The 27,249-nt window shown below is 40.3% G+C and overlaps 1 protein-coding gene across 1 annotated transcript in view; it reads left to right on the top strand.

Annotated features, from left to right (window-relative positions):
- LOC124721447 (pyruvate dehydrogenase E1 component subunit beta, mitochondrial) overlaps window positions 1-27,249 on the top strand; it is an 85,164-nt gene that overhangs the window by 40,490 nt on the left and 17,425 nt on the right. Inside the window, exons 6-8 of the mRNA XM_047246428.1 lie at window positions 10,001-10,181; window positions 16,349-16,582; window positions 26,741-26,892. Coding sequence (XP_047102384.1) covers window positions 10,001-10,181; window positions 16,349-16,582; window positions 26,741-26,889 — 564 coding nt within the window. The 3' untranslated portion in view covers window positions 26,890-26,892. The remainder of the gene's footprint in view (window positions 1-10,000; window positions 10,182-16,348; window positions 16,583-26,740; window positions 26,893-27,249) is intronic.

The raw sequence follows: 27,249 nt of genomic DNA, 5'->3' as shown, positions 1-27,249 counted from the left end.
GGCCCAGACTCCATTAATAACCAATTGCTTCAACATCTCAGTGCTCCACAACGACAACTACTTCTCCTGGCGTTTAACTGTATTTGACTCCAGGATGACTTCCCTTCACAATGGAGGGATAGCATCATGGTTCCCGTCCGTAAGCCTGGTAAGAACCCCGTTTGTCGAAAGCTATTGGCCAATTAGTCTGACAAATGTTGGTTGCAAGTTACTTGATGGGATGGTAGCCCATTGGCTCAATTGGGTCCTCGAATCTTGGGATCTGTTGTCCCCTTATCAATGTGGCTTCCGAGAGGGACGGTCTCTGATCGATCATTTACTTCCCGATTTTTATCTGCCAGTTCCTGTTCCATCGGTCGTTCAGGGTTCGTATTGATACTGTTTCTAATACTCCACAGACCCAAGTGAATGCCATCCCACAGGGTTCCGTACTGAGTGTCCTTCTTTTCCTCATTGCTATAGATGGACTTGTGGCCTCTGTCAGTCCTTTGGTCACCCCTGCTCTGTATGTGGATGATTTCTGCATTTGGGTTAGTTTCTCTTCAATGGCCTCTGCAGAGCGGTAGCTCGAGGGTTCTATATGACTTGCCTCTGCATGGACCCTCTCACACGGGTTTCAGTCCTCTCCTTTAAAATCGCGGATGGTCCACTTTTGTTGCTGTACTATGGTCCACCCCAATCTGGAGCTCTACCATGATGCACAAAGATTACCTGTGGCCTCACAGTTTCATTTCCTGGGTCTTCTTTTTGACAAAAAGCTCACTTGGGTGCCTCATATCAGACTTCTGAAGATAGGATGCTTCCATAAATTCAGTGTCCTTCCCTTTCTTACCCACACCTCTTGGGGTGTGGATCATTCTACTTTTCTTCACCTTTATCGGGCTTTAGTGCTGTCTCCCTTGGACTATGGTTGTCAAGTTTATGGTTCGGCTGTTCCTTCCACACCGCACCTCCTGGATCTGGTCCACCATTGTGGTATCCGTTTGGCCACCGGTGCCTTCCCTACTAGCCCTGTTGGTAGTCTCCTGATTGAAGCTGGGATCCCCCCACCCCCTTCTGTTGGGCAGTCCCAGCTTCTGGTTTCTTATGCAATTGCTGTCCGTTCCTCTCCCACTCATCCTTCCTATTCTATCCTGTTCCCAGTCCAAGGACGTCGCCCGAGGGCGGGTTTACCCAGTTGGGCTCCACCTTGTGTCTCTTTGCCATGATTTTCAGCTCCCTTGTTTGTCCTGTCTCCCACATTCCCTCCCCAATAACCTCCCCTTGGTTAGTTCCTCAGCCCCAGATTCAGATGTATCTCCACCGAGGTCCAAAAGATTTTGTTCCCCCAATAGTGTTACATTGTGTGGTTTTTTTTTTTCTGCCAGTTTTATGGGAGTTTCGGGATGCTGTTGTTTTTTACACCAATGGCTCTAAATCTGCTGATCATATGGGATATGCCTTCACATCCTCTGTTGGTATGGAAAATCATCTCCTGCCAACTGCTTCTGGGATAATCAAAATATCCACGGGTGTGCTGCCGGTCTATAGTGTCCAACGGGCACAATATTTCGGCGATCATACATGTCGCCATCATCAGGTGAACTGACGGACTGAGCTCCTGTGAACGTGCCGGCACGGAGATTCGTACGCTATGGCTGCTCAGAGGGAACTGGGTTCGGTCGCGGCGGCGGCGGCCGATTTAAATACCCGCGGCGTGCTCCCTCCGCCGTCCGCGCCACGGTCGCGCGGTGGAACAGATTGCGACGGCGTCTGAGATGACGTCGGTGTGATGGCTCTGTCCGCCGTGGTCGTCACAACTATACGTTTGCTCGATTTACTCTTGATTAACCCGATCGCTGGTTCCCAAGCCTTGCTAAGATTATAGCCACAGTCACGGTTTATGAGGTCGTGACTTATGCACTTCGGCCTTTTATGAACATTTACCACATTTAAACTGCAGTTCACATGAATCCACTATTGGCTGGAATTGAATTGACTTCAAAATTGGACAAATATTTTACAATACAATACTATATATTTCTACACTAGACAAATTAATGATACCCAAAAGCTTCAGCAATGCTGTACTGCTCTGCATAACTGTTGATTTTTGGGGTTGGCTACAGTTAATCTGAAGTGGTAAAATTTCTGCTGATTCAACTGTAGGGAGCCAAGAGGACAAAATTTGTTGTTATTCAATTTGCTTATATTGACAGTAAGAACAGTAAGAACTGTATCCTGTAGCAATTGATAATGGATGCAGAGTGAAGCCATGACTATGTTGACAAAAATGGATCTAGGAGAGTGCAGTTCACCATTGGTTCTTGCAGATATTAGAGTGCTAATTTTATGTTAATTTGTGATTCATGAAGCAGAGGCTACAAACAAAGGAGCAGCAGGAATAAAATTTTGTCACACACAAGCACATGTTCTTAAGTGGCAGTAGACAAAGAGTAAATTAAAAAATGTGAATTCTGGATGCCGAACTATCAGGGGAATGAAGCAGAATTGTTGCAGCAGGTTCTTCAGTACTTGCAGGACAAATGCAGTGAAGACATCCCAATTACTCAAGAAATTATCCAAATTAAGACACTGGAGGTAGAGAAATTTTCCAGTTGCACACATCACAGATTTCAAAGCAAGTACTGGCTGTCGCATGATAAGAGGATGGAGCTTACAATGTGGAACAGTGTTAGCTCAGTGAATTCCCGCAGTGTTTGACAAAAAAATTCTTGCATGTCAGCATCATATAACCAAGATAATATTTCTAGACCATATGCGCAACATCGGTCAGACATCTGTTTACTTTGATATGCTGTGGTGGTGGTCGTGGTGGTACTACCACCACAGATGGCTGCTTTGATAGTAAGCAGAGAAAGTTAGTGAAGATAAAAATTAATGTAAACCATTTCTTTTTGTTTGTTTTATTTCTCCTTGTATTATGAAAATGTAGACAATAAATGTCATAAGTCTTCTATAACATTAACTCTTTAGGCAGATACTTTATATCAATAAAACAATTGATAATATGATTAGTCAAAACATGTTAAATGATAAAAATCTCTCAAAGAGCCTGTTAAGAAATGGGTGAGGAGGGGGGAGTGGTGGTTGTCTGATATTCAGAGTTGTCTTATAGTCTGGTAAATATGATATTTTACTGCTTTTGTGGAGTTGATACACAACTCTTTGAAATTAATGCACTAAATCTAAAAAAAAAGTTGTATCACTTGTAACAAACAAATATTTTAGTATTTTAAGTATCCTCACCAGCTGTTGGAGGCAGATGAGCTGGCCTGGATAGCACTGTGAAATAATGTGGAAACCTGCCATAGAGAGCTCACATGGTGCATAGTATGGGCATACCCGCCGACAGAGATGTGGCTGCAGGGCGAGCAGGCTGGTGCTTATGCTAAGTTCTACTACCACAGATCTCACCTTGCACATTCTGCCAAGTATTGTTGCCTAGTGCTAAGCCAGCAGATGCCTGCACCAGCCACGGGCAGAGCTATCCCTGTGCACATATCTATGAGGGCACAGACTTTCTGCTTCTCCTAGATTGGGTCGGATGGCAAGTATTTGTTTACTCTTGTGGGGTTCTGTTGCCCAGTCATTATTGAGCCACTGTCTGCCCATGAAGTGCCTGCACAGTCAGTGTAGTTTAGCCGTATTGTCGTGCCATTGCAGGTACTAAAGTGGCAATGAAGGACATTCTTACACTTGCAACACCCATGTTTTTTGTGTCCCGTTCCCTAGGGGTAATTTTGTGCCACTGTGGACCTGACATTTCTACAGTGTTGGCAGGAAGAGTTGGGTCTACAAAAGGAACAGCAGCTAGCAGGAGCAGATGCCGGCGCAGATGGACAGAATGCTGAGTTACTTTGCACCCTTGCCCTGCTGGCAATGGATCAGATGCCCATTGTGCTGTTTCTTTCTCCACTCCTGATGCCGTTTGGTGGTTTCAGTGACTCTACGGAAAGGTAGAAGAGTTACCTGTTGTAGTTTTTGCTGCTCTGCCGGTAAGGTGTGTCGTCAATCCCATTGATAGTGGTTCTGTATTGTTGTTCGGCAGTGTGGCTTTTTGCCAAAAACTGTAAGTCCTCCACTGAACTCCGTCTTGGCACACAATACAAATATGGAATAGCAACTTATATTTTCATGGTCAAATTTTTGGGCTAGGTGCCCTTTCTGCATTCAGCTTCCACATAGTTAATGAATTACATTTGGTGTCTCAATCTGTTCTTTTTCATGTGGGCTCCTTTCTCTGGTCATATAGCTTGCTGTTTGAGAATACTTAGGGCCGGGCTGCAAATTTCGAGGCATGTGTCTCTCTTAAGCCGTTGGCAGTAACTAAATTTGTCCCCCCCCCCCCCCCCCCCCCCAACTTTCACCATGTGCATCTGTCATCCTCTCAACTGACTCCACCACCAGAAGAGTGATAAGTTTGTGTAGTCTTTGGATTGTCAGTGGGCTTTCCAATCCCTCAAGCTCTGTTTGTGGTCTGCTCCCTGACTAGTTTCTTTTATGCTGGGTAAACCTTAAAACTCTGGCCTATGGCACATCCCAGTATGGTGTTGGCGAATTCGTGTCCTATCCGAACTCAGATGGCACTGGAAAGCCCTTCACCTACACGACGAAGACACTTTTGCCGTGCTTCTATACAGCTGATAAAGTAATCCAGGATATCTAAGATGCTCTCCTCCGGCTACAAAGGCTCAGGAAGGTGGTGTCCTCCTGCTGGGTGCCAGGGTACATGGGTTGCAGGGAATAAAGGCCAAGTGTAATAGCCACAGAGACGTGTTCCTCAGTTCAGTATGCCATCCCCATGCGTGCTATCATCTTATGTTTGATGTAGTATGGGCAGACCCACAGACAAAGATGTTTATCTGCAGGTGGCTGTAAGCCAAGCAGATCAGTGCTTACACAGAGTTCAACTACCGTGGACCTCACTCACCTTGCACATCAAGCCAAGTGGTGTTGCCTAGTGCTCAGTTGAAAGCCGCGCGTACCGGTCACGTGCTGAGTTATACCCATGCTCTTCCCTATGAGGATTCAGACTTTTGGTACCATAGGTTGACTCATACGATGAGTATTAGTTTCCTCTGATGGTGTTCTGTTTCTCAGTTATTATTGAGCTACTGTCGGCAAGTGAAGAGCCCACACTGACAGTTTAGTGTAGCGGTGTTACCCAGTGCAGATGCTTAAATATTAATTTGTGAAGTGGTGAGTAAGGAAATTATCTACATGTGTACATATACCAGAAAGATAGATCAGACTCTCCAGGAGGAGGAGGAGGAGGAGGAGCCTCCTAATTATTTGCGGGTGTCACCAGTGAGAGAGGGATTAGTGACCATGATGCTGATACAGGAACAAGGATCACTAAATGGAAAATGTCATCAAGAAATAAGTGAGAATATTTGTGCTTGGACAAACCGATAATCATTAACTCATTTATGGGGCCAAATGAGAACATTTACTTAAGATCTGACAAACACAACAGTTAGTTATAACTAAAAGACATTATAAACTGTGGACTGAAGAAATATGCTTCAAGTAAAGTAATAAAATACAGCAAAGACCCATACTGTTTAATAATGTGACTAAAAAAATTTTGCAAGAAAGGCTGCTGCACTCTGTCTACAAAATGACACTTTGGGGAATCAGACAGAATATAGTTCATAGCAGCTGTACATAAATAAAAAGTGCTATGTGTAAAGTCAACACTAAATTTCACATTCAGATCCTGGCTATCAGAAAATCTTAATAAGTTCTGGTAATGTGTATAAAGTCAATGAGTGAGTGGATTTAAACCTTTCATATAATCTCTCATGGATCTGCCCGATGTTGAAACTGAATACAGTAGATGGAAAACATATATTTTAAATTCCACATTTAAAACTGTATTCACACAAGATGGGATACTATCTTACCATTATTAGACTGCTGCACAGACTCACAAATGAGATGTATTAATAATAGCACACATTGTATTGAGGAAGAGTGAAGACTACGTAAATCAGGGACTGATTTTATAGTGAATACACCGTGGAATTAGTTCATTTCTTACCTCATATTTTTTGAGGATCAACTGTTACATGTAGCTGAAAATCTGTAGAAAATTGGATGCACAGAATTAAAGATCAATATTGTTAAGTCTGTCTGTCTGCAGGATCCTAGAGCATATTCCAAGCTCAGACATTAATACATTCTGGGAGAGAAAGAAGCTTCTTTCAAAGAATCGGGATAGATTAAGGAAAAACCACTCGTGCGAAACATATTACTTTATTCAGCACCAATTCCTAACCAAGATATCCTGTGGAGTCTCTTTGCAAATATGTGTTTAGCTCGAGGAGTATTTTTCTAATTGAGCCTAGCATATAACATTGGATGGTGAGCGCCCCCCCCCCCCCCCCCCCCCCACACACACACACACACACACACACACACACACACACACACAGTGTGCTCAAAGGAATCATAACAGACCTCAAATGTATTCGATATACATACACTGTGCGTCAGATCAGATAAACAGTACTATAAGATTGTTTGCTGATGATACATTTTTATACAGGAAAGTATTGCTGTTGGACAGTTGTAAGGAACTGCAGAATGACTTGGACCAAATTTCCCCTTGGTGTAATGAATGAGAGCAGTCTTTAATGTGGATAAATGTAAGAAAATGTGTGTAACAAAGAGAAAGAACCCAATAGTATCTGATTACAAGATTAGTGGTGAACATGTCGAGCACATATCACATAACCATTTAGGGGTAATACTAAGAAGCAATATGAAATCGGACAATAATGTGTTATCGGCATTAGGGAAGGTGAATCGAAGAAGTAGATTTGTGGAAAGGGTTCTGAGAAAATGCAATATACCTGTAAAGAAACACTAGTGTGACTAATTTTAGTATATTGTTCCATACTTTCAGGTTCTTATCAAGTAGGCACAACACACATCCAATAAAATCAGACTGCTAGAACCGTAACAGGTCAGTATAGGTGAAATCCTATTGGGTAAATATAGAGAAACTGTATTCAAAGAAGGCTGTGCGAGCTTTATGCTGCCACCATTGTATATCTCACATAGAACTAGTGAGAATAAGAGAGATTGGGGCAAGTATAAAGGCATATAAAAAGTCATTTTTCTCTTGCTCAGTGAATAGAATAGAAAAGGCTATTCATAATATTGGTAAGATGTACCCTCCACCATGCACTGTACAGTGCATTGTGGGAAAGTATATGTAGATGGAAACACATTAAAAAATTTTATACCTGAGTGGCCAATCATTTAAATGTTTTAAATTAAATTTTTATTTTTAGTTGCCTTAAGGAAAGGCTAAAATTTAGGTGATAAAATCAGTATTTTAACATAGCTGTGTAATTTGCAGTGCTGTTTTTCTGGGGGGGGGGGGGGGGGGGGGAACGCTGGGGGATGCGTACCCCTAAACTTTTTTGTCAACAAAGTAATTTTTTTACGATGTTGAGAACTTGGAAGAGTGCCAAAGATTTATTTCATGGACGTAAATTTTTTATTTCATTTTTTCGTGTTGGTAATTGCAATACGAACTGTACCAGTGCAGTTTTTGGTGGGAAAAGCGATGTCATTGACACTTTCAAGCCTATCGAAGCTGCCGTAACTGTTCTCGACAACTGAATTGCTGGCAGCCAGTTAAACAAACGTGTAGTGCTGTAGCCTGGGCCGATGGTAGTGCTAAACAGGGCCGATGGTAGTGCTAAACGATATGTGTACGCTCAAACGCCGAGCTACCGATAGATGTCTGTACGGTCCCGTTACCATCACCCTTCGCGATTCATTGCCATCTTTGTTTTGTTATTCTCTATTCGCTTGCATTTGCTGTTCCATTCTTGTCGGTTGTGCGAAGTTTTACAGTGTGTCCTGTCTTGCAACTTGTAAGTTAAGTTGGAGGTGAGAGATGAACAGAAAACTAGGGGTTGATGGGAATCACATGCTTCATTTGAGGTGATGTAAACTGAAGTGTTCGATACCACATTTTCTTGTATGCTTCGGTGTTTCTCGGTATAATCTGCTTCATTTGAGCAGTATTTCTACTGAAGAGTCCGATACCTTTTTTTACATGTTGATGACGTTATGGCTAAAAGCAGACAGATGGTATCCCATGCTTCAGTTATAAGTAATTTTCGCTGCATTATATCCAATGTCAGAGTATCCTCAAACTTTTTTAATAGAAAAAATGCACTGGTTATTTGTATATTTTCCTTTATTTTGTGTAATTGCTTTTGGCACTGACTGTCTTTGATATAATGATTTTCACCCTCACCCCATGTTTCCACTCTCTCCTTAAAAAATCTTTTTCCTTTAAAAGTGATATTGTCATAGTAGTAATGAAAAAATTATGTCCTCCATGTGCAGAGAAGGATCACAAAGAGTGAATGAATGATGAGAGAGCTTGAAGAGGACTGCCACAGAACTGAAACATATACTGTATTCAATATTCAAAAAAGAAATGCAAGATAATGCACCCCAAACTTTAGACTTTTGAAATTAACTTTTGCTTTTAATATTTTGTGTTGTAACTAGTCAAGACACGCCAACTGTAAGTCAACTGTTTGTTTAAGTATTCAGGGATTTATTTTATTTTATTTTTATTTCTTTTTTTCCATCCTGAAATACTTTCTTTATGCTCCTACCAAGTTACTGCAGATTATGTTGGGTGCAATTGCTATAGACACAATCGACAGTGTGATAGCCAGTGCTTGGAGAGTACCTTACAAAGGTCAGTCAACCTATGACACAGTCAATAACTAAGAATATTTATTGTAACAGTACTTTAAAAATGCCCACAGTTAAGCAGGACATTGGTATGTGGTCTCCTTTTAAATTATATGTGAAGTGAGTCATGGAATGTGGGAAAATCGGAAAAGAATGGAATTAAAGCATTTCAGATGTAGTGTCACAGGAGAATGCTGAAAATTAAATGGACTGACAAGAAATTAGGAAATCCTCTGCAGAATTGACAATACAAGGAATGTGTGGAAAAGACTGACTAGAAGAGGGACTGAGTGATGTATTAAAACATCAAGGAATAACTTCTATGATACTATAGGGAACTGCAGAAAGCAAAAGCTGTAGAGATTGGAATATATGCAATAAACAAGAAATTGTTGGGTGTAGGTGTTGCAGCAATATGAAGTGATTGTGTCAGGGAAGCATGTTATGGATGGGCTGTGTAAGACCAGTCAGAAGGCTGATGGGCTTTCACAACCCCACCAAAAAAAAAAAATTGTGTGTGTGTGTGTGTGTGTGTGTGTGTGTGTGTGTGTGTGTGTGTGTGTGTGAGAGAGAGAGAGAGAGAGAGAGAGAGAGAGAGAGAGAGAGAGAGAGGGTTTTGATTCATCAGGGTCAAGGAATTTAAAGTTGTTGTGACAACCACTAAGCCACTGTAGCCAGCTGCATAGCAGACAGTTATTTTATTGAACTGAACAAAAAACTTAATCTACAACAGTCATGTCCCGCTGTATGCCTAGCTTTTATCTGCTTTTTGTACTTTCCATTTCTCCCTCCCCGCCGCCACCCCCCCCCCCCCCCCTCCACTCCCCTCATTCTTTGTGTATGCTATTCCTCGATCTCCCCCCACCCTTTTTCTTTTCACTGCCTATATGCATCTCAACTGTACTGTTTAATCCCCAGGCTCTTTTTCACTTCCCTGACTTGTCAACTGCACTAAATCATTTTTAATTTTTTTCAAAGCTGATCTCCTGCTGCCTTTCACTGATGATTTCTGTCTAAAGCTGCCCTGCTGTGGTCAGTATTGCAGTTTCCTTACCAGTGAATTTTTTATTTTGTCTCCTATAATTTCCTCTGTCTTAGCAGAAAAACTCCTGGTTCCATAAACTAATTTCATTAACTTTTCTTGTGTTACTTTGCCTGTGCTTCAGAAGTTTTTAATTCTGTGCAGTATAATTGTGGAGATTATTTTCTCTGTGTAGATGTTGTTCCAGTGATAGCATCACATGATTTGTATCTGTTGCAACAGGTGGTCTCGCCCTACTCATCAGAAGATGCAAAAGGACTCCTTAAGGCTGCTATCAGGGATCCAGATCCTGTAGTTTGTTTAGAAAATGAAATATTATATGGCGTTCAGTTTCCTATGAGTGATGAAGCTCTTTCAAATGACTTCCTTATTCCAATTGGCAAAGCAAAAATAGAGCGACAAGGTGAGCAATTTTTGTGTTTAAAAAATTAATTGTCAATGCACACTTTTGTTACCTGTTCTATGACAATATTTATTATACATGCAATATGAAACAAATATGGGGTACAAGATCCCTCCCCTCTTGAATCGGCACATGGGGCTGAAACTTTCCAGGCAGGGTGACAAGGTGGCAGTGGACTGTTACTTAAGGAAGTCCTTGCAGTCAGTACAGGGTTGACACTGATCCCTGTACAGTAGTGTTGGAATCAAAGTTAAAGGCTCCAGTGGTGTGGGAATTTCAGAAGCAGGTTGTACTGGTGCTGGTACCTGCAGCCCTGGCAGTTCTGCAATTGCAGTAGCACTCCAGACAGTGGAGACGTCTGGCTGGGGTGCTGTAAATGAAGCTAGTTGTGATTTCCGTACAGCTGCAGGTGGTGGTTTCCTATGAACAAGAAATTCTTCAAAGCTTTTGCAAGCTGGATAAAAAGGTAAGGTCATTAAATGCTTCATGCCATAGCAAGTGCAGAATTACTAGAACTCGGATGCTGTGAACTGAAGTCAATTGTCCATAAAGAAGGTGCAGAGAAGATGCCAAAAAATTTTGAGTGCCCTCACTATCACAAATGTTGTCTGCTGCAACCTGAGAACATAAGGAAAATGAGAAAAGGACTTCAGTACAAGATAAACTGCATCTTTCCAAGGGGCCAGCAAAAATAGGATCGACATGGTTGCTTGGGTGTGTTGATCTTGGCCATGGAGAATAAGATTTGGGGGGGGGGGGGGGGGAGACTTATGTGCTTGGTGGGCTGTATAGTGATGGTCTACCTGTGTGTTGCTATCCCGTTATCCATCCGTGGCCAGCAGCTTCATCTGGGGGTAGTTCCCAATGTGATTGGCCGAGTAGCTGCAACACTTATTGCTGCAGGTGTGTTGCCACCCCAAACCACCACTTGTCAGTTATCGTTTACTTGTGTTAGTAGCAATAAGCTTCTGTAAGATCAATTTTTGAAAAATGTTGACCCCACAATTTAGAAAAGAGCTCCTTGGCGGCATGGTTAGAGGTATATACAACTGCTTTTGCATTGCACATAAGTTTAGAATCGCCACACAGTTGGAGGGAGCCCCCCTGGCTTTCGTACTACCACCAGAGGGGAGGCCCATTGGCTAAGAGAGATGGTGGAAAAGCACTTGTTACTGTTCCAAACAGTCCAGTTCAAGGTTAACTTCATCTTGGAGTGCTAGCTGAATTTGATATGCCTTAAAGAACTGCGGCCCCACTGTACTCGTCCATAGTATGTGGGCATGAAAATTCAAAGACTAAGCCAAACCTAGCTCAAATAATTACAAAGCAGATAGTCTCTCTGGGTTCATGTGGCACTGAAGGTTGAATAAAAAGCACAGAATGTTGAATAGAAAACCAAAATGTGGAATAAGCAGCCAGTACAAATTTGTTTCCTACAGATTGGTGAGTAAGGAAAGGCACTGTCAAAGTAACTTAGCTATATTTGACTGAAACTTGCACTTGATCTATCTGTGGACTCTCATAATGTCTTTATGCCCATAATTTTGATTGCCATAGTGTTGGAACACAATACTGAAATATGTGGACTGAGTGATCATAGAGAATGACACACCAGTATTTAAGAGAAACTTCAGTGGCACTTCTTATAATTCTGCATGTAACAGTATCTTTCTAGATGCTACTACATGATAATTGTCTGTAATGCCATGCACTTTGATGCATCTCTGCAATATGGTGGCATTCTGCTTTGTAAAGAGGACACTTAGCCCACGGCATGCATGCTATATAAAATGGTCTAAATAGCTAGAGAACAACTGAAACCACAGGGATAGGTGCCTCAGAACAAGACGACGTAGAATGGTGCGGGTGGGCTGCCACCAGATGCGACATATATATCACATTAGGATCTGACATTGAAGTTTGATGCACAGAGTCCATCCTTACCAGAGTTGTGGGAGAGATTTTGAAACCAGAAGAAAACATCTACTGTTAGATTCCAGAAGCAGGTGCAGTGCATAACACTCCTGCTAGAGAGGAGCCTGTGTGCACACATCTTTATCATGGGCCAGACAGATTACATCATCTCGAATTAACCTTTCAAAATACGGTTGTCCACATATAAATGTAAATTTGCACGTTCCTCTTAAACCTTTAAGGTCAGCAATCAACAAAGCATAGCCCCAGGAATCAGATTTGCAATGTTATGAAAACTCTAATTGGGCTGCTAATATGTGCATCTAGGTAGAAAAAGTTCCAAATGCAAGAGAGAAATATCTGATGGGTCACGCTGACAGGTTCGATAGTGGTGCCGACATTTGTACTAACTGATGTGACAGATGTGGGTGACGACCAAAATGTCTCCTCATGACAGATGCTATCACTTACCTCTAAATTCAGTGCAGACTGTTTGTTTACCAGTCTTTCTGTACATCATGAGACAGTCAAGAGGTTGAAATAGCTGGCAATACTTGTGACTGTTGAAGCATTGAGCTCATCAAAAGCTTTACTTGACAGTTGTGCGTTAACACTGGTATGGTAGGAGCTATGAAGGAGTGGTAAGGGGCTGGGCTAAGATTAATTCAGACATCCTTTAAAACAAATTTCATAACACACAGTTATTAAAAAAACATATTGTCGTACCCCTTTTAATTTTTTCCTCATTTAAAGAGTAACCATTTCAAGGCTTACTCTTAATTGATGATACTGACACGGATTCAATATCAGGAGTAAAATACTGGCAATACAGTAGTGTCAAATTTGAGCCCACAGCAATTGTAACATCAATTAAAATTTTCAACTCAAGCTTGATAACTACTTGCAATAAAAAATTTAAAATCCCCAATGGTATCATAAAAATGCATGTAGTAACCCTTTAACAAATTTATAACAACAAACTGACAGCAATTCTTACCTAAAAACAAAATTCACATTAATCGAATTTGGCAAAAGCACTTGAAATACACAACAACAAATTACAGTGGGACCACCTTATCACAAGTTTTGCACACACTAGTCTTTCTCATGCCACAATTTAAAATTTGCTCATTTGATGTACAGGAGTACCGAACACTTTCAAAACAAGTTTAGTTTCAAAACTCCTTCAGATGAGTGCCAAATTGAGACACATGAACTATTCAATTACAAAAGGTAATTACTTAACTCAGGAACAGATTTGGCATTATAATTCATCCACTGCTACCACCATGAGTTTACAGAGCTGTAATCTTATTTTATTTCACATGTCAGTATTGGGCACACTTCCTGGCAATACATTACACACATTATTAAATTGGCATAATAAGACCTGAAAAATAAATCAGTTACCACACATGTATACAAAATAATTGCCACCACCAGGGCACACTTAATGAGAACCTTGTAACATGAACAGTTAACACAAACAAATGACCAGTCACAAAATATTGGAACTAATGGTGCCCCACAAGGAGAGACTCAATTACAAATTTGCAAGATGAGCAACTAAAACACACAGATGGGCAAGTACTCAATAATAAAGTTACTCAGCTTCATGTGGAGTTATCCAGTACTAATGTGTAAATGCGACCAGGGCGCAGTGACAGTATAGTGATGGCCATGCAGACCTCTAACCATTGCTTTAACTGCCGATCTGCTTCAGGCAACACCAGTATTGTGCGACCGAAGCACTCTTGCATGTAAAAGGGAGTTCCTTTCCAAATTACAGTTTTCCAAACAACGGCTCTCAACAACAACCAGGCCACACTATCACTCCAGGTGCGGCCACATCGTGTTCCAGCACATACGTGGGCTGCTCCCAGCACAGAGGCCTGCTCGCCACCTGCTAACTCAAGACTCCCATCGCTGCCAATCACACACCACCTTGCAGATCACATTCACACCACAAGCCTCTCTGGCAAAGTGATTCCACCAAAGAGGCACAAGTTGAAAAATACCAAAACTTTACGGAAGGTTTCGACGCGCAGCACAAATATGAAAATAACCGCCTTGTTGCCAGTTTTGTAACTCGTGCTTCTGTGGCAACAGTTATTTATTAGTCATGCATAAGTCCATTGCAATGTGATACAAAAGTCACTAAGTTCAAAAAAAAAAAAAAAAAAAAATAGTCCTCAGCCGCAAGAAAATTAAAGAACTTGCACAAATAATTATTGTGCACGTTGCCAAGTCACAATGAGAGGAAGCCGAAAGGCACGCGTTAAGCTCACGCAGATTGGCGTGAGGTCTGGAACAGTTAAAGGAATTAATAGTAGCAAATAAAGTACGTAGTTGATGTAATACTTAACTTTAATCCACAATTGTAGAACATCTCTCTTGACGGTACATGTTATAACCACAATATAAAATAATATCAAATGCTATGGCGCCTTGCTAGGTCATAGCAAATGACGTAGCTGAAGGCTATGCTAACTATCGTCTCGGCAAATGAGAGCGTAGTTGTCAGTGATCCATCTCTGGCTAAGTCGGCTGTACAACTGGGGCGAGTGCTAGTAAGTCTCTCTAGACCTGCCGTGTGGTGGCGCTCGGTCTGCAATCACTGACAGTGGCGACACGCGGGTCCGACGTATACTAATGGACCGCGGCCGATTTAAAAGCTACAACCTAGCAAGTGTGGTGTCTGGCGGTGACACCACAGTGGGAACCACCATAATGGTTAATTAGTTCCCTGGACTGAATAAGTATACCAGACCATAGGTGCTGAAGTGTAACTTCACTCTAATAATGCAGCAGATAGGTGTAGTACAGTTCTACAAGTGTAGAATAGCCCACTTCACGGCCCAGTAGTGTGTGTTAACATTGCATTGGTTCAATTGGAACAGCATCAGCTGACTCACAGAGAATGAAGGCGAGCTTGTGACCACTCGGGCTGAAATCAGCTGGCTAGCTGCTCATCGGCTAGTAAGCCAGAGGTGCTGTGTTCTTGTCAGCAGCATCACCACCAAACATAGAAGTAATGACACTTGTCAATAATTCCATGTCTTACATCAATACATGTAGTGGGGTTACAAGACGTGCAATTTGCAAATTTAATTTTTCATTAATAAAGTATACAAATAAAGTAAGGAAGTAAACAAACAAACAAACTTGCATTATAAAGAGCAGCTTTTACTTATGAACTCAATTATTTGTCAACTCATTAGAGCAAAAAAACTCTCGTCTAAATTTAAGCACTTAAAATTTACACTGCTGAAACCGATGATATACACTTTTCAGTATTTTATACATTTTGCTTGTTTATGAATATAAGTCAAACAACAATGGTTTTACTCATTAAGAGGAGCTGTGTTCATGGTAATAGAAAAGTCCTGAAAGTGTCTGGAATACTTACCAACATTATGTACTGTTGTCATTAGGACATAGACAGAAGAGATTATGTGTTAGTAACAAACTGTAAATTTTCAAGGCATCTGGCAAAATATGCTGTCACCTTTTTACCTTAACAATTGTTGTTAGGTTTCTGCACATTTTGCAGCTGTGAACTCTTTGCTAGTCCATGATTTTACACTATTGTCAGTTTCCCTTTACCATTTCCTGTGCCTGCTATATCAGTTGATCTGCTCATTTCCATTTTACATATTTTGCCACCATCTTTCTCTTTCTTCCACTTTCTTGTTCACCTTTTACTGATGATAATATCCGAACTGTTTACACTGGCTCATATCCAGGAGAAACGGGTTTCAAATTCAGATTGGTCCATCCTTATTCAGGGTTTTTTTTAATGATTCCCATAATTTATGCTGAGGTGATCCTTCCATGAGACATCACCAGATTCATTCCCCAATTCTTGTATAATTTGAAACAATGGTCCATCTGTAATGAATTCTTCCATTTATCGGCTTCTCATATTTGATTCTTTGTTTCATCTCCTCAGAGCCACTGAGTACAGCGACACATCAAACTCTCAATGAGGAAAGTGATAATTTAAATGCTGGTTCAGTGGTCCTGCTATATGTTTCCTGTTAGTCATATCGAAAGGATAGCCAAATAGTTTCTGTTGAAACTGTGGTCGATGGGCCATTACAGTTTAACAAATTTAATAACTCAGTTTGATGTACCAGGTTTATTGTATTGCCACAGTCTGTTTTTTAGAGGTTTATATTTTATGTTATTTTTCATCTGTCTTACTTGGGAAAGCTAATTTTTGGTGAATCTAACTGTATTTTCTATTTCAGGAAAGCATGTGACTATAGTTGCACACTCTAAGGCAGTCGAGTTGTGCCTGCATGCAGCATCGCAACTTGCTGGTGAAGGAATAGAAGCAGAAGTAATAAATCTGCGGTCATTGCGCCCTCTCGATGAAGAAACCATTGTCAAATCGGTAGTTAAAACTAACCATCTTATTAGTGTTGAACAAGGATGGCCCCAATGTGGAATTGGTTCTGAAATCTCTGCCAGGATTATGGAAAGTAAGTTTTACTCCTTTCACTTTCTGATTCTCAAACCTGCCTCACTTACACAATTTATATAAATACAAAAAGGTAGCAAAGCCAGTTTTAGAGCAAAGTGGTGTGTACAAGTTTCTAAAGGAAGGACCCATTAAGCCCCTATTACACTATGCGCATAAACCATATGCCTGTGCTGCACCAGTGCCCTAAGCATGCACATCTGTAACTACGAGGTGGTTCATGTAGACCTATTACACCATCCACGCAGGATATACCTGGTCCACATGCGCAGTAGACGGTAATAAAGTGCAAAATGCAAATAGAACTGTCTGATCTCTTGTCAAGTCGTTCATTCTACCACACGAAATACAAGGGTGACCATATGACTTAATGGAACGTCATTCATTCAAATTATTTATGTGAGATCAAGGTTCCTATTTAATAAGAAATTGTTTTTATCATTATTTATTAAGTAATTGTTATTCTATTATCTAGGCTACAACTGTTCTGAATTGCAGACTCAACAGTTAGTTTCATATTATGACACTTGGTTGCAAAGGTATATGTATATCTAAATTTACATTTTACACATGGAGGACCCACTTGTTTTTGGAGCTATTGCCCTAACAGTGACAGTAAATCTTCGGATTATGGCAGAACGACGACAAAAACGAAAAGCCAGATGTTGTTGAGTTCGACCCTGGCTGAAAAGAAGGAACAAAGGCTGGGGATTATATTGCTTTCGAAAGAACTGAGGCCCGAAGACCTGCCACAATTTCGGAACTTTGTGAGGATGGACATGGCCTTTTTCGAGAAGCTGCTGTCTATGATACAGGATGGAATTAGCAAGTGTGACAGTCATAAGGGAGGCTATCTCACCTTCTCGAAAGGAAGAATTAAATCATATAAATACATGTTTTGTTATCTTACCAACCTATATCACTGATAATATACCAGTACATGTCCTGTTATGTTTCGGGCTGGTTGTAACATTCCGTTTCCTGGGGACTAAGAAATCTTTTGAAGAGTTCGGCTTTTAGCCACAGAGTAGCACAGCCCACAACTTCAAAAGTTGTTGTGGATCTATGTACTGTGCAATTTGCAACACTTTAAAGGACCAGTACTTAAAGGTGCACATGTGTTATTTTTTCAAGTTTGGAAAATGGAATGCTACTCAGAGTTTTGCAGTCCTCGTCTGTTGCACTGGGCGAAACTTCATGGACTTTCTCACCATAACGGCCAGTTTCTCCTTTCTGGCATGCTGAAATAAAGCAAGAGATGTAATCAGATCAAACATGAACTTTCGTAAGCTGAGGCATTACGATACAAATCGAAAATCGCCGTGTAATGTTTTACGCATATTACTCAGAAAGAAAAGATTGCCAACATACCGTAATATGGTACAGTGGGTCATAAAGACACCTTTCCTTACTGTATGCTGGAATTAGACGCTTAACGCCTCTTTGCGCCATTTCACCTCTATAATACGAAGTAATCAAACGCCAAATAATAAGCAAATAACAAGCAGAAATCACTGAGGTACCCCCCTTCTGCACATGTGCGAATTATCAGTACCTAGTGCACATGCATGGATAGACGGCAGTTTAGAACTGCTGTCTATTCTGGCGCATGGATAATTTGTCTGCTAATTTTCATAGTTTCACCCATTCTACTGTTAGCTGGCTGTCACACTAGACTAGTACCGTTCATGGTGGATCGTCGTGTAATGCCCGCTTTAGAGGCTGCAACATCTCATTTCTGCTGGGATGCAAGTTGAATTTCTCACTATTTTTCACTGTGACAAAATTTAGTTTGAGCATAGTTGCCATAGAAGACATATTGTATGAGCAGTCTGTAGAAATCTTGTATGTTTATAAACCTTATATGTTTATAGTATAGAGGTCTCATCGATACACAGTGGTGTACCATAAATTATGTTTTGAAAGTCAATTATTAAATATAATAAATAGCAAATAATATCTAAAACCACATTCTCAGAAGGAAAAGTCCAAAATTTTGTTTGACAGTGTGGGATATTATGTGACAGGATTAAAATAAGTAGGGAGCTAGAGGGTTGGAAGGAGTGGCTAATGGCCTCTGACATACGAAGTCCACTTGAATGCAGCTTTGGGGGAAGGAACCTTGTGGCTCTGGTGACAAGGTACCTGCTGTGAATGCTGATTGAATGCTGTGGTTTCACATATAGTTAAGTAATATGCCTTTGCTGAATAAATACAATTTTTGAAGTCAGAATATGCAACTCTGAGTATCGCATCACATCCTGTGATTTGTCCCTTCATAAAGCATCTGTCCACATGCTCCGGTGTGCCTACCAGAGCAGAGTACTGATTAGGCTGATGTGATTTGACGTTTGTATAAAGTGCAATTGGTACCACTGTGTCGAACAGTTTTTCGACTGCCTATCAAGTGTTGGTTCATGCCTCCGAGAAGAGGAAGCAGCTGTAGTCTGAACAAAGTAATAACTCATCAGTCTAGGTATAGCAAATAAAATGTCTTCCATTAACAAGACTGAGATGAGTCTTGAATATTTGTTGTAAATGATAACTGTGATTTTAATACACTGACAAGTCTAAAAATGGAATTTGTCTTCTGGATATTCACTCATTTTTCTCAGTAGAGCCTTGGAGTTGTGCTGCTTAACTGAATTTACAGTTCTTGATGGTGACATGTTATCTTTAGGGCACTGAAACCAATTAGGATGAATTGTGGAACTAAGTACCTTGTCCTCTCAGGTTTCCTGAATGGCTTACGCAAATGTGCACCAGCCAGAAAAATTTATCTACAGCATTTGGGACACCCTTCTCCATCTAGAATTACTTGCGAAGGCAGGCTCATTCTGCTGAATACCAGGGCACCATGAAGCTGACACAGTGACCAAAGAGGCATGTGAAGAATTCACTGGTCAAAAAAATGGCACATTTTGCACACACTGTCACAGAAGGAAGGTCATCTATATCCACAAACATACTCTACAAGCCACCATATGGTGTGTGGCGGAGTCAAGTCCTTTCTTGTTCCAGTTGCAAATAGAACAAGGGAAAAATGACTGTCTGTATGCCTCTGTATGAGTCCTAATTTCCCTTATCTTTGCAGTCCTTATGTGAAATGTACATTGACAGCAGTGGAATCATTCTGCTGTCAGCTCAAGATGCCAGCACGCTAAATTTTCTCAGTGGTAATCCCCCTCATCTGCAAAAAAAATCACCTTCCCTCCAGGTTTTCCCATTTGAGTTCTCGAAGCATCTCTGTAATACTAGCATGTAGTTTGAACGTACTGGTAACAAATCTAGCAGCCTGGATCAAAGTTGCTTTAATGTCTTCCTTCAATCCAGTCTCGTGTGAATTCCAAACACTCTAGCAGTACTCAAGGATGGGTCCCACTAGTGTCCTTAATGATGAACCACACTTTCCTAAAATTCTCCTAATAAAACGAATTTCACCATTTGACATCCCTACTACTATCATTACATGCTCATTCCATTTCATATTGCTTTGCAATGACATGCCTAGACATTTAATTGATGTGACTGTGTCAAGCTGCACGTTACTAATTTACTAATGCTGTATTAACAGATTATGGGTTTGTTTTTTTCTACTTATCTGCATTAACTTCTCTGGGGCACTCCCGATGATATCCTTGTTTCTGATGAATACTCCCCTTAAAGGACAACATACTGGGTACTATTACTTCAGAAGCCTTCGAGCCACTCATATATCTCGGAACCTATCTTGTAAGCTCATACCATTTTTAAGTCTGCAATGGGGCACAGAGTCAAATGCTTTTTGGAAATCTAGGAATATGGACTCTACCTGTTGCTCTCCATCCATGTTTTTCAGGATGTCATGTCAGAAAAGGGCAACCTGAGTTTCGCATGTAGGATGCCTTCTAAAACTGTGCTGATATGTGGACAGAAGCTTTTCCGTCTCAAGGAAATTTATTGTATTCAGGCTGAGAATATGTTCAGCAGTTCTGCAGCAAACTAATGTTAAGGATATTGGTCTGTAATTTTGCGGGTCCATTCTTTTACCCTTCTTATATACAGGAGTCACATGCACTTTTTCCGATTCACTTGGAACTTTGCGCTGGGCAAGAAAATTGCGATAAATGCAAGCTAAGCAAGGGGCCAGTGCCATTGTAGAGTACTCATTGTAAAACTGAATTGGGATTCTCCACAGACCTGCCAACCTACAATACTAAGAAAATACAGTAAAGGCTAAGTACGTAACTTGCCACTTCCAGGTGTGTGCTAAGTGATATTTTGGGCCTAACTGGGGAAAGACTGGCACTAGAGGTACAAAATAACAAATTAAGGATCATAGAACCAACTATCTTGTCCTGAAGATGATCATTCAAGCCACTCGGGTGGAAAGAACTGAGCCAACATGAGTGGGAATAGAAAAATTCTGGCCTATAGTGGATGGTCATTTTATGCAGCCAGAGCATGCACTTATTTGTGGTCCTTTTTGTTTTCCTGTTTCGCTGTGCCCTATTTTGAACAACTCCATGTTGTAGACTGATATGAGGGCATACATAGGTTTGACCAAGGCTATTCTGTAAAGGTTGGGCCTGAAGTGAAACAGGTTGCTGTTGGAATTACATCAGCAGGGAAGCGGAATTGCAAGGGAAGGGCATAAAGCTGTATTGCACTGTCACAAACAAGGCTACTTCACACACAAAATTTACTATATGTGCATCGTTTATGGTGGTTACCTCGTTAGATTGCTCTGACTGCTGAACAGTTCTACTGATGAGGTTTCCATCTCTTTGATACTACTGCTTCCTCTGTCTTCAGTTTCATATTGAGGTAGTGTACTCTTAATAAAAATTAGGATCCATAAGACTGTTTTAATTACCTCCTGCACCACATGAGTATATTTCTGCGAAATCATGTTGGCTAATCTCTTAGACTTTTTTTTACTACATGTCAATTCCATTGGCCTCGTAGAATGTGACCTCAAATTCTGAGATTGGTCACAGCCACTTGTCAGGCAGCACTATTAAACCACCTCATGATAGAAATTCTATCCGTGCGTATTCTGAGAGGAACGTTGGAGGGCAACAAAGTAATTCTTTCGATGATGATGTTCACAGTGTATTGTGCAGCATGATGTGCTATGTAACTTGCTAGATATCTGAATCCTTCTGCAGAGCATCCAAGATATGTCACTGCAGACAGTGCAGCAGGCTGACAACTGAAATTTATATTGTGTATCTCTGCTTCCTCATCTAGAATGGCCATTGCTTCAGGCAATATTCCATGAAGCAAACTCAGTGAGAGGAACTGTTGTTGGTCATCTTCCAGTCCCACAGAGAAAATGCTCAACAATGGAATGTCATGGGCGTTCTATCTCAGAAGCAAAACATATAGGTGATTTTTCACTTCTTTTGGAGGATGATGTTGATAAAAAAAAACCCAATGCTTCTGATCTGTGAAAACACATTTTGGAGACAATCTTGATTCAGCTGTCCTTTGAAAATATACTTAATGCCAAGAGACAGGAGGCCAGAATGAAGGCCAAATAAAGAATTAATTGCTGTTAACAGTACTTTCTGGAATTACAATAGTTGCTTTCTGTTATGAACGCGCAAATTTTTTTTTGAGTTGCTCATTATTTCCATAAGTGCTCATTAATACCTTTTTGTTGACTATTGTATGAGAATTCAGGATGTCAAATGAGTCACTAACAAACTGAAAGAATTTTGCGTGTGTTTTTTTTCTACAGATATTGAATTGCCTGAGTAGTTGTATTTGAAAAAAGTTGCAAGGCTAGATATACTCTTTGGCGGTCCTTACCTTTAACACTGACATGAAATAGTGACAGTTTTGGGCACATTTTAATTTCTGTGTTATCTAATGATTGCAATTCATTGATTGGTGCTTCGGTAATTACTTCCCTATCAGAAAGCTTTATGCTTTTGTCAAGGAAGTGGTTGTGGAGTACTTTGTTAAAATGAGGCACATCTGAAAATACCCACAATCAATATGCAATGTTACAGTGCATTCATGTCTGAAGCAACAGGCACTGCGGTGACTACAGCCATTATGACATATGTGAATTATATTCATGTTTTCGAATATGGACAAACTTCAGCTGTATAATGGAGTGATGACATTGAAAATTTGTGCCAGACTGGGACTCAAACCCAGATTTATCACTTGTCATGAGCAGTCACCTTAACCATTTCAGCTATCCGAGCAATCGTGGCCAGACCCAAACTTCCATATGTCGTCAGTATGTCTACAACCTGCACTCGTGCATTCATTATGTATATTGCTGTACAGAGGAGACATTTTGATTGAAAGTTGCTTGCCAAATATTTACCACAGTAAACTGGAAATCTGTGTTAGTCCCAATCCAGCCCAAATTTTCTTGGTGCCCATTTCTTCTGACATGCATTTGCTACAATATCGTATCTTTGTGTCAGTAGCAAGTGACTTCCAATTGCAGTGTCTCCCCTGTAAGGAAACATACATGATGAATGTAAGAGTGCAGATCGTAGGCACATGAATGACGACATATGGAAATTTGGGTCTGGCCATGAAGCATGCTGAGATAGCCAAACTGGTTAAGGCGATAGCTTGCGGCAGGCGGGAAATTTTGGTTTGAGTTTCGGTTCAGCACAAATTTTCAATATCGTAATTTCATTATACAGCTGAAGGTTGTATATATCCACAGCTGTGAATACATCTCATGATTAGTGTACAGTTTGTTCCATACACATTGATTTTTTTTTTTTTTTTTGGGCCAAGATCAGAAATAACTGCACCAACACTGTAACCCATATTATGAAGAGGGGTAACTATTGAGTTTAGCAACACCACAGTCCTCTGAATATCAAAGTCATAAAATACCAGCTGTTTCCATCCTGAGGTAAGTCCACAAACCATGACAACGTGCACATTATTATGGAGGCCAATAACACAATCTTCCACTTCACCAAATGCCACACATCAGTTGAAGTTAAATTCCAGGGAGTGGAAAATTGAGTTTGTTCTTTAATCAATTGATTGCTAAAAGTATGCTTGCTACATTCCGTGGAAAGCATGGCTTTGTCGTCGCCCTATACTGGTACCTGCACTGGGAAACTGCTTAGACTCTCTACCTGACTGCTAAGTGCCTCACATGTTAATGTCAAGGGCACATGTAGACATGTCCAGAGCACTGGGGGACAGTAGCAGCAACACACATTAACATGTCCAGAGCAATCAAAGCGTTAAAAAGGTGTAGCTCTTCCTAGAGAGTGTGAATTGTCACTGCTGTGTGTGTGTGTGTGTGTGTGTGTGTGTGTGTGTGTGTGTGTGTGTGTGTGTCCCTCTTTCCCACTTCGCTTGCTTCTTTCCAAATAGCAAACAGCTGATTTGAGTTTCAGAGAAAAGATCTTCAAAACATCCTTTACTTTACTATATACTACATTATTTGCAGCTAATTGACTCTCCTTTTGTGTGTGTGTGTGTGTGGGGGGGGGGGGTGAAAGGCCTCAATTTCTCTCACAAGTGTCGTTCTTTCTTTTACATCACTGCTCACAGTTCAGAGTTCTTTTTAAATGCTCCATTACTTTCACACAATTCCTGACACAATTCTTCATTTTCTAGGTTGGGTACGTCAGTTAACGTGTGGACTGATGGACCTTCAGTTTCCATTTACAGCATCTGGTTTCAGAACTTTTCTGGCAGGTGTATTCAGCACCTTGGCTCACAAATCCCACATGTAATGGTCTGATTTAAAATGCCATGAACAAAAACTAGCATTTGAGACATAAATATGGCCTTCTTGGTAACATTTTCCTGCCCGCACTCATTGAAGCTGTATGTCCCTGGGGAACTGAAGGTAATTCCAGTTTGTTTTTTCTTCCTGTTGTAAGACAGGCAACTAGTGACAGCATGCACATGAAGAAATGAAACAGAACTCCTCCCCCCTCCCCCCCCCCCCCCCCCCCCAAACGTTCTCTCTCTCTCTCTCTCTCTCTCTCTCTCTCTCTCACACACACACACACACACACACACACACACACACACACACACACACACACAATAACAGTAGCTTCCTTGCTGCTACAGCCACATGCTTCATTGGTGATGTCATGTGCAGAACAATAATTTTCAAACTTTCTGGCAGATTAAAACTGTGTGCCGGACCAAGACTTGAACTCATAGTTGTGCCACTCCAGTTCTACTCCTGGAGAATTTCATTAGGCAGACTTGTATTCTAATTTTATCCCTTTCTGGGCACTGCCAGTGTTTCTGCACCATAAATTAACATGGGAACATGGTCTTGTACAAATTTTTCTCTCATTTTGGTACAATTTTTTGTTTTAAATTAGGCTTCTTGTGTTATGAAAAGTTCTTCCTATCTATGTACTTCAAGCACTCTGCTTTTTGCAGCATCTCCTTCTCTGAACAAAAATGGTTACTCAAGTCTGTTCTTGCTTTACACTATTTCCACTTCAATCTGTTTTCCCAAGAATCTCATTCTATAATGGGCAACTATTTCTTATTATGCAACTAGCTGTTCGTGGATCTGTCTCACTGTTTCATCATGAATGTTATTGCAAATTACAGTGTCTTATTTTTTATATTTTCTACCAACTTTTATGTCGCACTCTGAGCTACACTACCCATGGCTACAATAAGGAGCACTGAGATGGCACAGTCTTGTCTCAGATCATTTTTCAGTTCAAACCATGTAATTACGACCATTCTTACTTTCACCCAGCTAAGGTAGCTTTGTACATAATTCTAACTTTGCAAATTGTTTTCATACTCTCTCTCTTGCTCCCAGATTTTGCACGTGCATATGCTGTTGCATGCTTTCTTTGTGTCTGAGGAAGCCTTTGATCTGAATCACTTTCATATTCATAATGGCATCACTATAATTTCCTAACTGCAAATTTTAGATCCACAGTTGATCTTCCTAACCTTAAACAGCATTGGTCTCCTCTCAAGTCAGGCTTACTATTTGGAACAGACTGTGGAAGAACCAACAAAAAGAAGAAGCCACAGGAGATAAAACTTTAGATGCAAAGAAGCAGTTAGTCAATTAAATGAATAGTGACATTTTCATTACATTCTTAAAAACTGAAGAAAAGTTGACTCTTTCCTATGCTTTTCTCATATTGCAAAAATCTACATTACAGGGAAACCAAAAATTGGCACAGGAATGAATATTTAATTATAACAAAACATCAGTTGTAGGAAGTAACTGCCAAACAGTAAATTCACAGATGATTAAGCTCTGAACATAATGAAAAAAAATCTTTATATACCATTGAGTATGAAAGCTTTGATATTCTCTGCATCATACTTTTATTGTTCCAGGTCATTTTTATATAGTGAGTAGCACTGCCTGTAGTATAAACAGTCCCTTTCTTTAGCTGATTGTTTCCAGACTTTCTCTCGCTTGAAGAAAAATAAATTGTAAGTTTGTAGACATTCCAGAAATTAGACTTTGTATGAATATGTTGATTGAATAAAAAAGGACGTGTAATTCCAGAATAAAATATTCACCCTTTAAATTACAATATTATTTGCTGAACCATTAAGAGTGTTACTTAAGTGAAATCAGTAAGTTTGTTGGTTGTTCATATAAGTGGCAACAAAGTGTTCAGCCACAATGAGATCTCTGTGCTGATTGTGATACCTCTTCGAGAGTAATAACCCTGCATTCCTGTATTTTTGATGGTACAGTAGTGTGTTTGAGGCAGCAGCCAGGCCTGCCATTAGTTTTACACTAATTGCTGTAACCATTGTTCTGTGCAGTATTGCTGCCAGCATTGTGTTCAATGAGATTACATTTCATGTACTGCTCATTCCATAGATTCATTGTGAGGAGACCCTTGATGATGTTCAACAAGTCAGAAAACATGAATATGCAGTACATATTTACACAAAAACTGTTGTTGTTAAAGTAGTTGTATGGGACCCTGAGTGCTGAGGAATTGGTCTGTACCCTATCAGTGCTTACTCCTATGTACTTTGCAGAATTACCATACTGACTTCATTATATGGCTTACAGAGTTTGTGGTTGCATCAGTCTTGGCATGAACCTGATTATGTGAATCATGATGTATAGGATGTGATGTAATAAGACACTCAAATTACTCATTGTATCTCAGATTCACAATAGTGTAATACAACAGTTTAATGATTTTTGCTCTAGGTGAAGCCTTTTATCATCTGGATTCTCCAGTAATCCGTGTAACTGGAGTTGATACACCTATGCCATACTGTAAGACGTTAGAAGAACATGCTCTACCACAGTCGAAAGATGTTGTCGATGCAGTAAAAAAAGTTTTGGGTGTAAAGTAACTGGTAAGTTAAAAATGTATATTTAATTTTGTTAGCATGATGGTACACTCATTACCTTACCCTAAAGCTGAAGGGTTAAAACTTTCATTAAGTTTAACATTAAATTGGAGATACTATAAAATTTGAAATATAATTTGAGCTATTAAGTTTAGGGACACTTTCTTCAACTGCAACTACTCCAGAGATCTTTCCTAGATAGAAACATTAAAATTTTGATGTGAGTTTATAAATTGACATATATTTAATGTGCATATTTTAAATTAATAAACTATATACTGTGCTTAATAGAAATGACAGATTTTAAGCAACTACCATGTAATTTTTAAATATGATCTCTGGAAATAACCACAGGAAAAATAT

The sequence above is a fragment of the Schistocerca piceifrons genome, chromosome X, assembly GCF_021461385.2.
Source record: "Schistocerca piceifrons isolate TAMUIC-IGC-003096 chromosome X, iqSchPice1.1, whole genome shotgun sequence".
Lineage (NCBI taxonomy): Eukaryota > Metazoa > Arthropoda > Insecta > Orthoptera > Acrididae > Schistocerca > Schistocerca piceifrons.
The sequence above is the reverse complement of the archived record's forward strand: the minus strand, read 5'-3'. Positions and strand labels throughout refer to the sequence as shown.